Here is a 14,635-nt window from a genome sequence, read left to right as displayed (position 1 = left end):
CTAGTATTTCTTCTACTTTTGGTAAGTCGTCCTTTGTACATCCAAATAAAGATTCTGAAGCTACAAACTTTTGTATCAAATACCTTCCAATTTCTGATGTTGTAGAGTCCAAGAGAGCAGAAGACAGCATAGTATTTTTTTGGCATACACATTGTAAGGTATAATGTTCACATCAGTTTCTAGCCCATTTCTACTCAATATAAGTTCTGCTGATGGTATAACATGCTTTAGGTCTGTATTCTTAATAACTGAAAAGGGCAGTTTTTGCCTTAATTTACTTTCAATATGATTTCGTTCAAGGTGTGCTTGGCCTAATTCATTAATGATTAACATTCGTGATATGATGGACTTGATGGAACTTCAAGAACGAAATCCTTTTACAACATCCCTTTGGTCCATTTCTCTTTGAGAGTCCAAGCCGAAATTCACAGTACCAGTCCTGTGTGGCGTAGAGTACAGTGCCATTTTCAATTTCTGATGATACATTCCTGCAGTATAGTGTTCGTGTAACAGATGTGTAGTATAAGCTGCATAAGATGAAGCCCCATTAAGAAAAACAAAGGGCAATGACGACTTTACAGCAGCTAACAACAAACTATATCCCTTGCATCCACCAAGACGTTCTGAAAATGCAATTGCTAAAACTTCATCACAATGGTTCATCATTTCTTTGTGAAGAGTAAATGTTGCATTCCTGTTAGTACCATGCTCTATAAAATCACAAAGCTGATTATCCCAGAATGACAACAAGTTGTAGTTTTTATCATCCATGTCCTTAATTATTTCTTTGAGCTTCTGTGAAGGCAACTGCATAATGAACTGTAAAAAGAAACTCAAATGTAATGAGAGGCTTAATCTCCAAATGACAGTTGTTGCATCATCAATACATCTTTCAGACAAAAGCTTTGACCATTCATCTGTATTGTCATCACGCATGTACTTTAAAAGATGAACAAGTCCTGCATTCTTATACCCAGAAAAGATGTTACAAATTCTTGATTTCCGCAAATGTAAGATAGGAAACTCGGGAAGAAATATTTGGTACTTTGAGCATTTCTTCATCAATGATATCAAATTTTTCCCTATTTTATGATCTGGAGCAAACAATATTCTATTTTGCCCATCTTTGTATGTTTGTTGCTGATCTGACTTAATCAAAATGTCATCTAAAATCTCTCTAAGTTTTGATTCATCATCGTCTCTTCCAGTATACGGTGGTGGATGCCTACAAAGAAGAGAAGGTGCATCATATGCCTTAAAGTTAAGAGCTTCAATTAAAGTTGGATATATTTTTTCACTATTGTTTTCAGAATTGTCTCCGTCACTGTTGACACTTTCATCATGAAAAACAGAATGAAGGTCTTCAATATCTCTTTTATCCGCTTCAAGAATGAAAGATTCTGGATCAAATGGCAGCTCAGCATTTAAAAGTGCCCTTGTCAAATCTGTTATATCTTCTTCGATGCCTGTTCTGTCTTCAATTTCTGTACTATTATCAGGAGTTTCCTGTAAAAAAAAATGTATTCGTATCATATTTTGTCGATTCATATGTCAAGGTCATTTAAAAAATATGTTTCCTTGGTTTTAATTTTTGACACTATCTCATTTGAATCGATTTCTCTAATTTTTTAAATATAAGGCATAGAACGGCAATGAATATTCATATTTTTAAAAAAAAAATCCGATAGTTTTGTTCTATTATTGAATTGTGTTCTGACAGTTGTTTACCATTTGTTTGATGTGTTTGAGATTTTGATTTTGCCATTTGATTAGGGATCTCCGTTATGAATATTCCTAAGAGTTTGGTATTTTTGTGACTTTACTCTTATGTATAAATGTATCCAAATATGATTTTCTAGAGACTAAACAATTAACTTGTTTGCAAGTTTTTCTGTTGATGATTTTTTTTTACATTTCTTGACTATTTTTTGTTGTATTTGAAACGATGTTTTAAGACTGACCTCCTCGAAACTCTGTAGCTTTATTTCAAACAAATCATCCTCTACACTTTCAATAGAGACATCCAGCTCACTTAAAGCTGCTCCTAATGATTGAAGAGAAGTTTCTAGAATCTGACTTTCATTAATCTGGAGTGATGCCATTGAAACATCGAAAAAATCATAGTCTATTGTATCCTCATTCCCTTCAGAATGTTCTTCCCTCTCCGTCTCAATAGAGGGTTGTACTTTGGCGAGTAGAGTCTTGATATATGGTTCTGAAACATACAATATAGGAATGCGATAAATCATGTTAAGTATAAGTGTTTATAACAAACATTAATTGTATTTTTTTTTATTGTAAAACTTATACGTATATTTTATCTTTTAAGTAGCCAAAATGAGAACATTTTGTGCATTATAATTTAACACCTAAAGCACATTAGTCAGTGTTCACCTCATTCTGAATTGTAAATAATTTACTCAAAGAAATCAGTACTTACCAATTTTTATGGTCTTCCAACACTCAACTATTGACCACTGGATAAGCTGACAAAACTTCTTTATATCTGAACTCTCTTCTTCTGTCAAAACTGTCAAGCTATTCAACCCATCTGTTTTATTGATATTGCATCTTTTGCGGCAATTACAATTATTAACTAAGTCGCACATGTCATCATGCCAATCTCGTGTTACATTAGAGTCATGTGGAAGTCCTTTGATAGTAACAGGCAATGTACAGATTTGTTGAGACCTATTTTCACCAGGATCTGGATCGCTATGAAATCTCAGTCTTACTAAATTGTCAAGCATCAACACAAGAACACAATCACGTAAACAAAGCCTAGACTTTGACTGTTCATCAATTGTTACATATGGAAAAGAATGCCTTTTCAAGTATGTGTTGTAGTAGCAAAGATCAATGTCAGCTTTCTCTTTCAATTGTCTTTCTGCTTCTTTTAAACTTAGGGTAGTACCTGTGTCAGATGTTATATCAAACACTGTCTGTATATTTCTATAATTCAGCAGAAGTTCCTCGGTGTTTCGGATTTGCAACACACCGATATAGGTTCTATTGAAGATATTCAAAAGTGTATCGTATAATGAATACACGCATGATATTTTCTGTTCAACAAGAGCTTTAAGATCTTTGGACTTTTTTATGGAATTGCTATTGATAAAATTTTCAAATAATATCTGCATGTGCAGTGGGACACCAAGTTGCCATTCTTTCAGGTTGTTAAAACACTTCCAATCTAGTGGTTCTAGTGTTTTTGTTTCACAGGAAGGACAGTTTTCTACAATTCTCTCAATCCCATTGTCTTCTTGTTGGTGAATATGAGTAAACACTATATGGTGATGAATTCGTGAATTAATGTAATCATCCCTTAGTATAAAACGATTAAAACTGCCTTTAGAATTTTTGTATCTGGTCAGTGAAGTTTGTCGACAAAATATGACAGACCAGCATTGAATACTATGTTTGTTTTTAATTGTGCTTTTCATTAAAAGTGAAATGTCGTGGAGGTTGAAATCCTCGATAATATCTGGTAATTCAACAATTACATGGATGCCTTCTCCATGTGAACATTTCCGTGTACAGTCAAAACACGCAATATTTTCAAAAATATTTTCTATGTTCAGGTCTATACCCTGTTGACAAATGTCTTGCTCAATTTTGTTCGCCAAATGAAATTTATTGTCAATCCAAAATCTTATAGTTTCATAGTCTGAGGCGAGCTCCTTCCTCTCAGTTTTCATCTGTATTGTTTGCTTTGACTGCCTAGCTACATCATCTACACTTTTTCCAAATCTTCCATTTCTGCTGTGTGAGTTCTTCATATTCAAGATTTACGTTGTTGTACAAGTGAAAGTGATATTCAAAAAGACATATTCTTTTCCGTTCTTTCTCTAAAAATAGTGGCTTATATTCATGATATAAATACAAAATTGTGTCTTCTGGAAATTGTATGTTGTTTAAGAATATGTCTTCTATGGCAACATATTTAAAACTCTTCTTGGCTATTTCTTTATATAAATCAAGACATGAGGAGTTGTTAACTAATTTGATTGGTTCTTTTCCTTTAGATTTAGAGAGTATAATGTTGACTTCATGCACAATTTGCTTAGAAATATGAAGTGAGTTTTCATGGTTGTAACAGTACCGAATTATTCCTGTTAGACTCACAAATGTTTTATCATTTACAATTTTGGAATCACTTTTTAGATCTCTCTTTATATTTTTGAAGTTCTTCAATTTATCATGTTCTTTACTGTTTTTTTTTTCAATAAATTCACAAATAAAGTTAAATCGCACCACTGATTGTTCTCCTGTACAAAGATTGATTTTAATGATGGGACATTCATGTTTCAATATCTATAATTAACTTCTTTCTCTTCATCTTCATCCATTTTCGTGGTCTTTAAATGTTTCCTCACTCATATTCTAAAGAAAAAAAATTGTGATGTCAATGCTTATTGAACAATCAAAATGGTAAGGGTCCAGGAATTGCATGGTTTCTTTTATATGTTTACTGTATGGGATGACAAATAAAATGTCACTATTTTTCCAATCCCCCTCTACTCCGTTAGTGGGTAAAAATCATACTTTTTTTCATAAAAAAGACTAAACATTTAAAGCCCCCCTTTTTTCTTCTTTTTTCTAAATATCTATGTATATGTTTTAACATAAATATCTACATATAACACTTTAAGTTACACATTGTATCAGTAGAACATGCAGAGTTTCAAAGGGAGGATGGATGTTAAAAATGTTAAAATTAAGTATTTTTTCATTTTTATTTGAGCTGATCTGCATAGTAAGAATCCCCCCTAAAAGTTCTTTAGAAATTTCAAAGCCCCCTCTCAGGCCTCTATAGGTTACAACTCACCATTCCCTTAAACAGCATTTTGTAGAATTTATTTTTAATTTTTATTGCTAGATATTAATCTAAAGTCTTTTTTCAACTTGCAGCTAGATTAATTGATCTTGGTTATATGCATGTATTATATTTATATTTAATTAATAAGCATATAAATTTCTTAATTTGAAATTTAAATATATATGTATAATGAACTTACCAATCTATTTTCTTCTTTTTCTTCCTTTATCGATATATTTTCTTTGTTCATGTGTTGCTTTTTTATTTCATATTAAAACATTAAAATACATATACAAAAAAATTGCACTTAGCCTACTGTAACATTATCTTTGTTTCTATATACTCAGGCGCGGATCCAGGGGGGGTTCCGGGGGTTGGAACCCCCCTTTTTTTGACGATCAATGCATTTGAATGGGGACATGTAGTTGGAAACCCCCCCCCCTTTGTCCTGGGTTAGGAACCCCCCCTTTTTAAAATGACTGGATCCGCCCCTGATACTGTACATGTATAACCCTAAAAGTAATAAATCTGTCACAACAATTTAAAATACATATAACTATGAATAATGCTCCTGATAACAAACTTCTCAGTTTGAGAGGAAAATTGTACCTTAGTCTTAGGACTGTACAATGAGATTGAAAAGAAAACTACGACCTATATATATGGTCAAAAAGGAAAACATTTACCTTCGTCCGTTTCGTAGCTGTACATGTTATAGATCTGCTCCTACGTGACATACTTTGTGTGAAATTATATCAACTTTACTATCATAAGAAAAATGTAACACGTGCACTTAAATAAGGGTATTCCGCATTACACAATTTGGACAATAATAAAACAATAAAAATTATAGACGGCAGATAAAAACGTGCATTTTGTTATCCAAAAATACTTCAGGTTAGATAACAACATATCAGACAAAGGTCATACGACAATTAAATGCCCAACATTACTGTCAATTAGATTCATTTAACATATAGCAGATATCCAAAACTCAGGTCATTTAGAGTGCATTTGTTTCTAACCCGAAATTTTGTCATCGATGACTATCGTTTAGTAAACGTTAAGCTGCTAGAAACAAATACATCGTTTAATAAACTTTACCGACCCCGCGTAGTCAGACAGAAATAGATTACACTCACACACTGTAAACAAACAGGTAAAAGTGCGGGAAATAAATAACCAGGACTTTATGAAAACAACACGTGCTCGTAATTATTTAAACGACAGATGCAGAAACAAATGTATCGTTTACACGTCTCAACGATAAACGATCAACGACTACGCGACTATTTTGCGCGTACATCGTTTACGTAAACGATGTCAACGTTGACTAAAAAATGTTAGAAACAAATGGATTAAACGACTACGCGCGTAGTCGTTTACATCGTTTAGGTTAGAAACAAATATATAGCATTGTGCTACCTTAAACTGAGTTTACTGTGCATATTGTTGTGCGCCTGTTTTTTCTACATTGACTAGAAGTATGGGGAGGGTTGAGATATAAAAAAAAAAACATGTTTAACGCCGCCGCATTTTTGCGCCTGTCCCAAGTCAGGAGCCTCTGGTCTTTGTTAGTCTTGTATGATTTTTTATTTTAGCTTCTTTTGTATAATTCGGAGTTTAGTATGACGTCCATTACCATTGAACTAGTATACATATTTGTTTAGGGGTCAGCTGAAGGACGCCTCCGAGTGCGGGAGTTTCTTGATGCATTGAAGACCCATAGGTGGCCTTCGGCTGTTGTCTGCTCTGTGGTCGGGTTGTTGTCTCTTTGACACATTCCCCATTTCCATTCTCAATTTTATCTTAAATTGTGCATATATTTCATATTTCTATTTGCCAATTGTGAACCTATCTTTACCACCTGACGTTCCAGAATTCACCTACCAATAGAAATAGGACAATGGTTTTCCGAGAGACAAAAAACCTGGCGAATATCAAAACAATAACTACTACTTATTTGAACTATAAACTTTAAATGTCCGAAACAAATTTAATGTCAACTTATCAACCTTAAATCTGTATATAGACAAAATACAGAGTTATATTTATTACTATATGTACATGTTGTAAAACATAGGTTAGTTTTGCACCTAAAATGTATTATTTACACTAGACTAGTATATACTTTATAATGTTACATTCAATATGTTGTAAAATTAAAATTAGAAATTGGAAATGTTTCAGAGACAACAACCAGATCAAATAGCAAAAGGTCCACCAATGGGAATCAACACAGCAAGAGGTCAGACTTCATAGCACAACTCGAAATAAATAAACTAACCAAAATAAAAAAAAATAACATACAAAATTTACAAAGGCCACAGGTTTCTGACTAAGGACAGGATCATAATGCGGCTGGGTAAAACATGCGAGATCTCAACCTTTCCCTTATTCCTCAAGTCAATGTTGATAGTTATCAAAGGTATAAGGATTATAATTTAATACGCCAGACTATTTTATTTATTGTGTCTGTTGAGTTAACGCATCAATGTAAATATAACGGAATTTGATGCGACTGTCATAAAAGTGAGAGGGTTAGCACTATAAAACCAGGTTTAATCCACCTACATTTTATACATTTGAAAATGCCTGTACCAAGTCAGGAATATGACAGTTCTTGTCCATTCGTTTTTGATGCGTTTTTGTTATTTGATTTTTCCATGTGATTATGGACTTTCCGAATTGATTTTCCTCTAAATTTAGTATATTTGTGATTTTACTTTTTTCGTATACATAAGACTAATCAGTGACGCTCAGATCAAAATAGTTATAAACAAGTAAAGTTGAAGAGTATTGAAGACCCACATTTCCACAAAATTGGGCCAAATACGGAATAAACAAACACAGACATGCGCAGAGTAAAACACAGTTTGAGTCCGATGTTAAAATAGCAAAAACAGAAAAAGAAAAAAAAAAGCAAAATGAAAATAACAGTGGACTACTAGCTGTTACTGACATGCCAGCACAAGACCTCAATCAAACCGGGGGAAGAGTATGTCTTCATCATATGAAAATCAAGCATAATCCCTCGATCCCGTTAGGGGTTAAGTATCATACCATCATATAATATAGATGAAGAACATAACCTGTACCATGCTAACAACTGATTTTAAAATAAATGTGTTTATTTCCGATGCAACGAAGACCCTATGAGTGAATCGATATTAATTCCAAAAATGCAATCTGCTATATAAGGAACAGCATCGAATCTATATCCCTTTTAAATAAGTCTGTGTAAAGGTTTGGTTAGCTTTTGAGATGAATGGCGACATTTTTGTGTGTTGAATAGAATAGCAACTTATAATTTGGATGTGAATAACCTGAACCTGTACAGATAACTTTTTACTTAAGAAATAATTGATGCAAGCTATACTTTATTGTAGTTTTAGCATGGGAAGGCATTATACTCGTGATAATTTTTGCCCGAGCGATAGTGAGGGCTAAAATAACACCAATATAATGCCTACCCATGTTAAAACTACAATAAAGTAGAGCTTGCATCAATTATTTCGATTCTGATTAGGACAATTAATGTAATTTCTTTGTCCAATGTGTATAAGGGTAAATCGATTGTGCAGGCTCATCCATGAACCTCCCTATTTTTGTTTGTAAAGAAGCAAGCAGCTGGCACTGTGATTTTTCAAGAGGAAGGAGTTTTTAAACAGCCAGCATGAACGGTTGTCGTATCTAGGTCGAATATGTCAATTTCGGAATGCAACAAATTACAGTCATATTAAATGAATTGTAACAACATCTGCATCATTTAAAAGTTTGGAAGTGTTTTAAGTTAAAGAAATATATTAAACGCATGCCAATTTGATAAAATTCGAAACATCATCCATTTTTTTTTCTAATCCTTTAATGTACAACACTGTAAAGAACACCTACTAAAAAATTTCAATTAAAATTCTTTAACAAGTAAATATGGGATCTAATTGGTTGAAATATATTATAAGCCGAAGTGTCATTCATGCAATTGGGTTTTGTTAGTAAATGTTTACATGTTTTTCAATAATATCAATACTTTTATGTTCTGAGAGCTGATTTTTTTTAAATTGGTAGTGAACCACAAATCTCCAAGAAATTTGAATATTTTCCATCTTAATATCAATCATAGACTTCGAAAAGATGTCTGTAGTGAGTTGATACGCAGGAAACAAAACGTGTTGGGGACCCTAAAATAATTTTATTAATGGAGTATCGATTTCATTCGTTCTTCTTCGTAACTCGTTGGAGCCGTTTTTGTATAGAGTATAACTCTGCTAATGAAGTCCGTATAGTATTATCATGCACAAGCGAAATTAGAGGTAAGTTTACTGCTGGTAGTTGATGTGGGTAAGGATACTTTAATATATACGAGATCTAGTATGTAATAAAATTTAGAATGTAAATGGGTGATGTGTCAAAGAGACAACAACCCGACCATAGAGCAGACAACAGCCGACGGCCACCAATGGGTCTTCAACGCAGCGAGAACTCTCGCACCCGGAGACGTCCCTGAACTGGCCCCTATACAAATATGTATGCTTTTGAAAATTAAAAATTAGTCTAGAGTAACAAAGACCAGAGGCTCCTGATTTGGGACAGGCGCAAAAATGCGGTGGGGTAAAACGTGTGTTTTAGGTTTAACCCCCCCCCCCCCCATAACTCGAGCCAATGTAGAAAAACAAACGCAAAACAATATGCACAGTAAAATTCAGTTTAAGAGAAGTCCAAGTCCGATGTCAGAATAGGTAACAAAAGAAAATTAATAAAATGACAATAATGCATGAATAACAAAAGACTACTAGCAGTTACTGACATGCCATCTCCAGACCTAAATTTAACTGATTCAAAGATTATGTCATCATCATATGAATATCAAGCACCATCCCTCCCGGGGGCGGTAAGTATTATGCCATCATAAAATATATGAGAAGAACATAACCCGTTTCATGCCAACAACTGATTTAGAATAAATGTGTTTAATTCCGATGCAACGACCCTATAAGTGAATCAATATTAAAGCCAACCTATGCAATCTTTAATGGCCTAACAACTGTATCGTAACTATATACCATCTTAATAAGTTTGTTTAAAGATTTTGTAAGTTTTTTAGGTGCATACTGACAATTTTGTGCTCTGTAAAGAATATTACCATAAAAGATTGGATGTGAAATACCTGAATGTATAAGATGTCTGCATGTTGAGTTATATTCACGAATGATGTCCTTGTACGATGATACAATTTAGTAATTTTGACTAGTTTGTGATATAGAAAACCCTCGTGTAATAATTGTTTAGTAAAACATAAATTCCTCTTGTTAAAATATAATATGCTGTTACATACACGAGCGAAACGTACAAGTTGAGATGTATAAACACCATAAGATAGTGACAAGGGAACATCACCATCTAAAATTGGATAATTAACGATAGGAAATGAAAAATCATCTCTTTTATCATAATTTTTTGTATTAAGCTTCCCGTTAATTATATAAATATCAAGATCGCGGAATGGGCAGTGGTCATTGTTAGTATTGGCTTTATTTAAAGTAAGTTCAACAGGATAAATTTCTTTAGTATAGGTACCTTTTCGACGGGAATATTGAACATAACATGATAAATAAAAAAAAATGTATGTCTATTATCTCTCATCCCTTTTAATTTTGACGAAAATTTCAGTTCACAGTTTAAAAGTATTGGAATACTAAGTTAAAACATAACGACGTATTCAACAAACTGACTTATAGGTTTGCAAAATAAAATTAAGAATGGAGATGGGGAATGTGTCAAAGAGACAACAACCCGACCATAGAGAAGACAACAATAGAAGGTCACCAACAGGTCTTCAATGCAGCGAGAATTTCCCGCACCCGGAGGCGTCCTTCAGCTGGCCCCTAAACAAATATATATACTAGTTCAGTGATAATGAAAGCCATACTAAACTCCAAATTGTACACAAGAAACTAAAATTAAAAATAATACAAGACTAACAAAGGCAAAAGGCTCCTGACTTGGGACAGGCGCACAAATGCGGCGGGGTTAAAACCTATTCCATTAGGTTTGTTTTTTTTTTTATATTTGTAATTTCTGATACCCTCTCAAATTTAGAATGCAAACTGAAGGAGGAGTTAACTGGTCAGATCCCTGGCCATATGTGGAACGAACGGACGGACTGAAGGAGAGAAGGACAGAAGGATGGGTATAGAGAGACAAGGGAAACAATACCCCCGATATTTTGTAGCGAATGCACAAAATAAACTGTATAGCTTGAAATTGCAACAAAAATCTCAAGTTTTTAGACTTAAGTACAAGTACAATATTTAGGAATAAGATATCTTTAAAATAATGACATCTATATATAGCTTATATGTACACTATAAATGAATAGAAAATAATAGTCTGCTTCTTATCTAAATTAGACAGGGTATAACGCAAATTGCGAAATATACAAAAAAAAGTATATGTTAATTATAATTACCTAGATAATATCCAGCCATGATATAAAAACAATCACCAGACTTGAATTTGAAACAATGGTGGCATGTGTATAAAATCAACGTCACTTTCTATCGTATCATATATTAGTACTTGTTTTTATGAGAGGATATGATGGGGATGTACATTAGTTCGAAGTTCAATTGCATTGCATAACATTTTAACTATGAACTGTATCACTGAACACTTTTACATGTCTCCGTAGCTCTTAATGACAGGTTGATTACTTATATAAATCCAACAGAATTTGTTTCATTCCAGTTTATCCAATTTGCAAACAAGCCATAAAGTTTAAAAGTTTATGATATTCCCTGTAAAATCTTTGAAACTTGTCCATGTCGAAAAGAAGATCGGCTCACTGGTTTTAAGTCATGCTTTTGAATGCTAAATATTCTAGAATTTTCATGATTATTTACAAATAATAAATCTTTACGAATGAACCTAGGCAATAGACAGACCTTTGAGAAATGTCTGTTTTATACCATATGAATAAAAGTCAGTAGTTAGGATCAATTGCATTAACCATTGTGATACTCCAGTTAATAGATACCTACTTGATATAGAGAATTATTCCCATTAAATAAAAATACCAATAACTATTCAAGTTAGAGAAACATTGTTTATGATGGAAACAATGAATTATTATATATATACTCTTGTAAGATCACTGGGCACAGTAGACGCTTATTTCCATTTCATGACTATTACATAAGACATTGATAAAATGCCATAAAGTTATGAATAAATAATGCCTTATCAATATCGTTTAATATGCTGCAAAACATGATAATGTCAAATAATGTCAAACAATACCAGTGTATCCAATTAAATGTTTGTTGACGAAAAAAAAATAAAACAGGTCACATCCCAAGGTACTTTTTAAATTATAGTTAGCATGCACCACTCACATTCAGAATTACAGAAATATTAAGCAGACCATTATATATAACAAACTATACGAACAATACTGTAAGTTTTTGCAACACCGACTTTATCGTAGCGACTAATTGTGGTGTTGATAGGAGATGCCGGAGTTCCCAGATCACAACCGACCTTTGAAGTAAAAATTGACATTGTGATTGAGTTTTTAGCTAAGTTCTCCAGTGACCGCCTAAGCTAGATGGCCAACAAAAACTACTAAGCAATGAACTATTTGACCATGTGTAGTATCGAGGTTTAGTTGGATGATCAGTTTTCAATGCGATTTTGTAAAGATAGATGACAAGCCAAGTCATAATCAGCTATATTGGTTATTCGAAAGTGAAATCACAAAAACACTTAGCTTCGAGAAACATTCAAAACGGGTAGTCCGTAATCAAATGGTAAAATCAAAAGATCAAACACACCAAATGAATGAATAACAACTGTCATTGACACAAATATCAAAACTCGGTAACACGTAAGACTAAAACAACTAGGATGGAGAGTTGTCTCATTGGCACCCATACCACATCTTCTAATTATATCTAATGTCTGCATATTCTTCATAAACTTAAATTCCCCACTGATGGCAGGATTTACTTTGGTTTAGGGATTATCTCCCAAACGTATTACTGTCCACGTAACTTAGTTGTCGAGTCATATACTCATTTCCTGTCAAGTACACGTGTACTAGTAATCTACCAAATCTAGCTTTGCTGTGCATGGCTGTTTAAATTTTCATACTATGTTTGTAGTTTACTACGGCATTGTCTGATAAACAAGAAACATGTTAATTTTCTTCTTTACAATATGCCAGTGGCGGATCCAGAGGGGGGCGTAGAGGGCGTACGCCCCCCCCCCCCTTTTGCTTGGACTTTTTTTTAAATTTGTAAAAATGATTAATCAGACTAAGACTTCGTGAAATTTGCCATTTCCCGTGTATTTTGTTTTTATGTGACAATTCTTAACTTATAACGATATTTTTCGCTCGTAGCTACTGTAATATACTATTGGTTATGTCAAAGTCATCTGATTCAAAACGGCGGAGTTAACCAGTGCGTCGAAAAAAAACGTCATTCAGTCATTTTGAAATTCAGATTACAGTAACACTTGCTTATGCTGAGGGTGACAAGTATGACACCTTCAAAGCGACAAAGGATTGAGCAAGAACGTACTGACTTCTATTTCATAATTCCACCATGCAAACAGAAAGTAATATTCTATTACACTCTCGTGAAAGTTCCACAGCAATATTATTTGCATGTATCTACGAAAACATGTTTAAGCCCAAACGCCCAGCCTATTGATAACATAGCTGAATAATGATCCCCAGTCAGTAAGCTTTAGATATATTTAAAGTCTAAGGTACGGACTATTTGATTTGAGCGGGGAGTCTGAGAAGTTTGAGAGAAAAACATCTTACCCAGATTTTTGTCTTAATAAAAAATTCAGGTCGTATATATCTGGATTGTAAACAATAAGTTTGTCCACTCATTTGCTATTAGAAACAAAAATTTCAAACCTAATTATTTAGCATAAAATGAACATGATGAATAATAAACGGGTGTTATTTTTTGGTGCCGGGGTTTGCATGTAAATCCCATATCTGACCGGAATATTTGTTTCGCCGAACTGATGTATTGAATACTTTTTCAAGGCCCGGCTGCAACCTGCCTGCTGGGTGTGACCATTATGTCTCCATTTGTCGACCGTCATTCATAAATTCGTTGTCCTTTCAGACTCATTCGTAGACTTTGGTTAATTTGGAACCCTCACTTCCCTTGTTGGCTGAAACATTTCAACCAAACATTTGGACAAAAATGGTTTGTTTGTTTTTAACTCGTGTTTGTCGTATTGTAAATTTCATCGATAGCCCGGCGTATATCTTGTTTACAACAACAAAAACTGTGAGGTTATACAAATTAAACAAACGAGAATTGTCCATGTCCATTTTTTACTGACAACTCCCACATCAAATATATTAGTACATAGCTTTCGATCTATTCAATCATTTTATGATAGACATTTAATGGGGAGAATACGGCATCAAAAATGTCCGACCCTTACACTTTACAGCAACTATGAAATATACATGCCCAACTTTAGGAACCGTGTGAAAAGTTCATTGTACACTTATTTTATTATTTTTAGCCTGAAAAAGGTCCCAAAAAATTTTCGCCTCGCTCCGCTCGGCAAATTTATAATTTACTTCGCCCCCCTTTCCAAAATCCTGGATCCGCCCCTGTATGCCATGTTATGTATACTTAGGATTTTTTCCATCTCTCCGCCTTATACATGATGTTTTCCAGTTCATGTTTAGGTTACAACTCTAACAGGAAAGGCTGACCACAGATGAGAAATTTTTCTTTTTGTTTGTTTTTGTTTTTGTTTAGTTTTGTTTTACTCTGC

At 33.6% G+C, this 14,635-nt stretch overlaps 2 protein-coding genes across 3 annotated transcripts in view; both read right to left on the bottom strand.

The window, feature by feature from the left end:
• Positions 1 to 11,444, bottom strand: part of LOC143083026 (galactoside alpha-(1,2)-fucosyltransferase 2-like) — a 47,393-nt gene extending 35,949 nt beyond the window's left edge. The window contains exon 1 of one of the 2 annotated variants that reach the window (XM_076259144.1): positions 11,289 to 11,444. In XM_076259144.1, coding sequence (XP_076115259.1) covers positions 11,289 to 11,307 — 19 coding nt within the window. In that variant the 5' untranslated portion in view covers positions 11,308 to 11,444. Of the gene's footprint in view, positions 1 to 5,505; positions 5,555 to 11,288 lie in introns of those variants that run through there. The other variant, XM_076259143.1, reaches the window with a different exon arrangement.
• Positions 240 to 4,094, bottom strand: LOC143083025 (uncharacterized). Its single transcript, XM_076259140.1, has 3 exons — positions 2,441 to 4,094; positions 1,962 to 2,215; positions 240 to 1,506 (listed from the first exon to the last, which is right to left on the bottom strand). The coding sequence occupies exons 1-3, from the start codon at positions 3,777 to 3,779 to the stop codon at positions 361 to 363; spliced, it is 2,739 nt and encodes a 912-aa protein (XP_076115255.1). The 5' UTR covers positions 3,780 to 4,094; the 3' UTR covers positions 240 to 360.
• Positions 11,445 to 14,635: the final 3,191 nt, after the last annotated feature.

This window comes from Mytilus galloprovincialis, chromosome 7 (genome assembly GCF_965363235.1).
Source record: "Mytilus galloprovincialis chromosome 7, xbMytGall1.hap1.1, whole genome shotgun sequence".
Taxonomy (NCBI): domain Eukaryota; kingdom Metazoa; phylum Mollusca; class Bivalvia; order Mytilida; family Mytilidae; genus Mytilus; species Mytilus galloprovincialis.
This window is presented reverse-complemented; position numbering and strand designations above follow the sequence as displayed.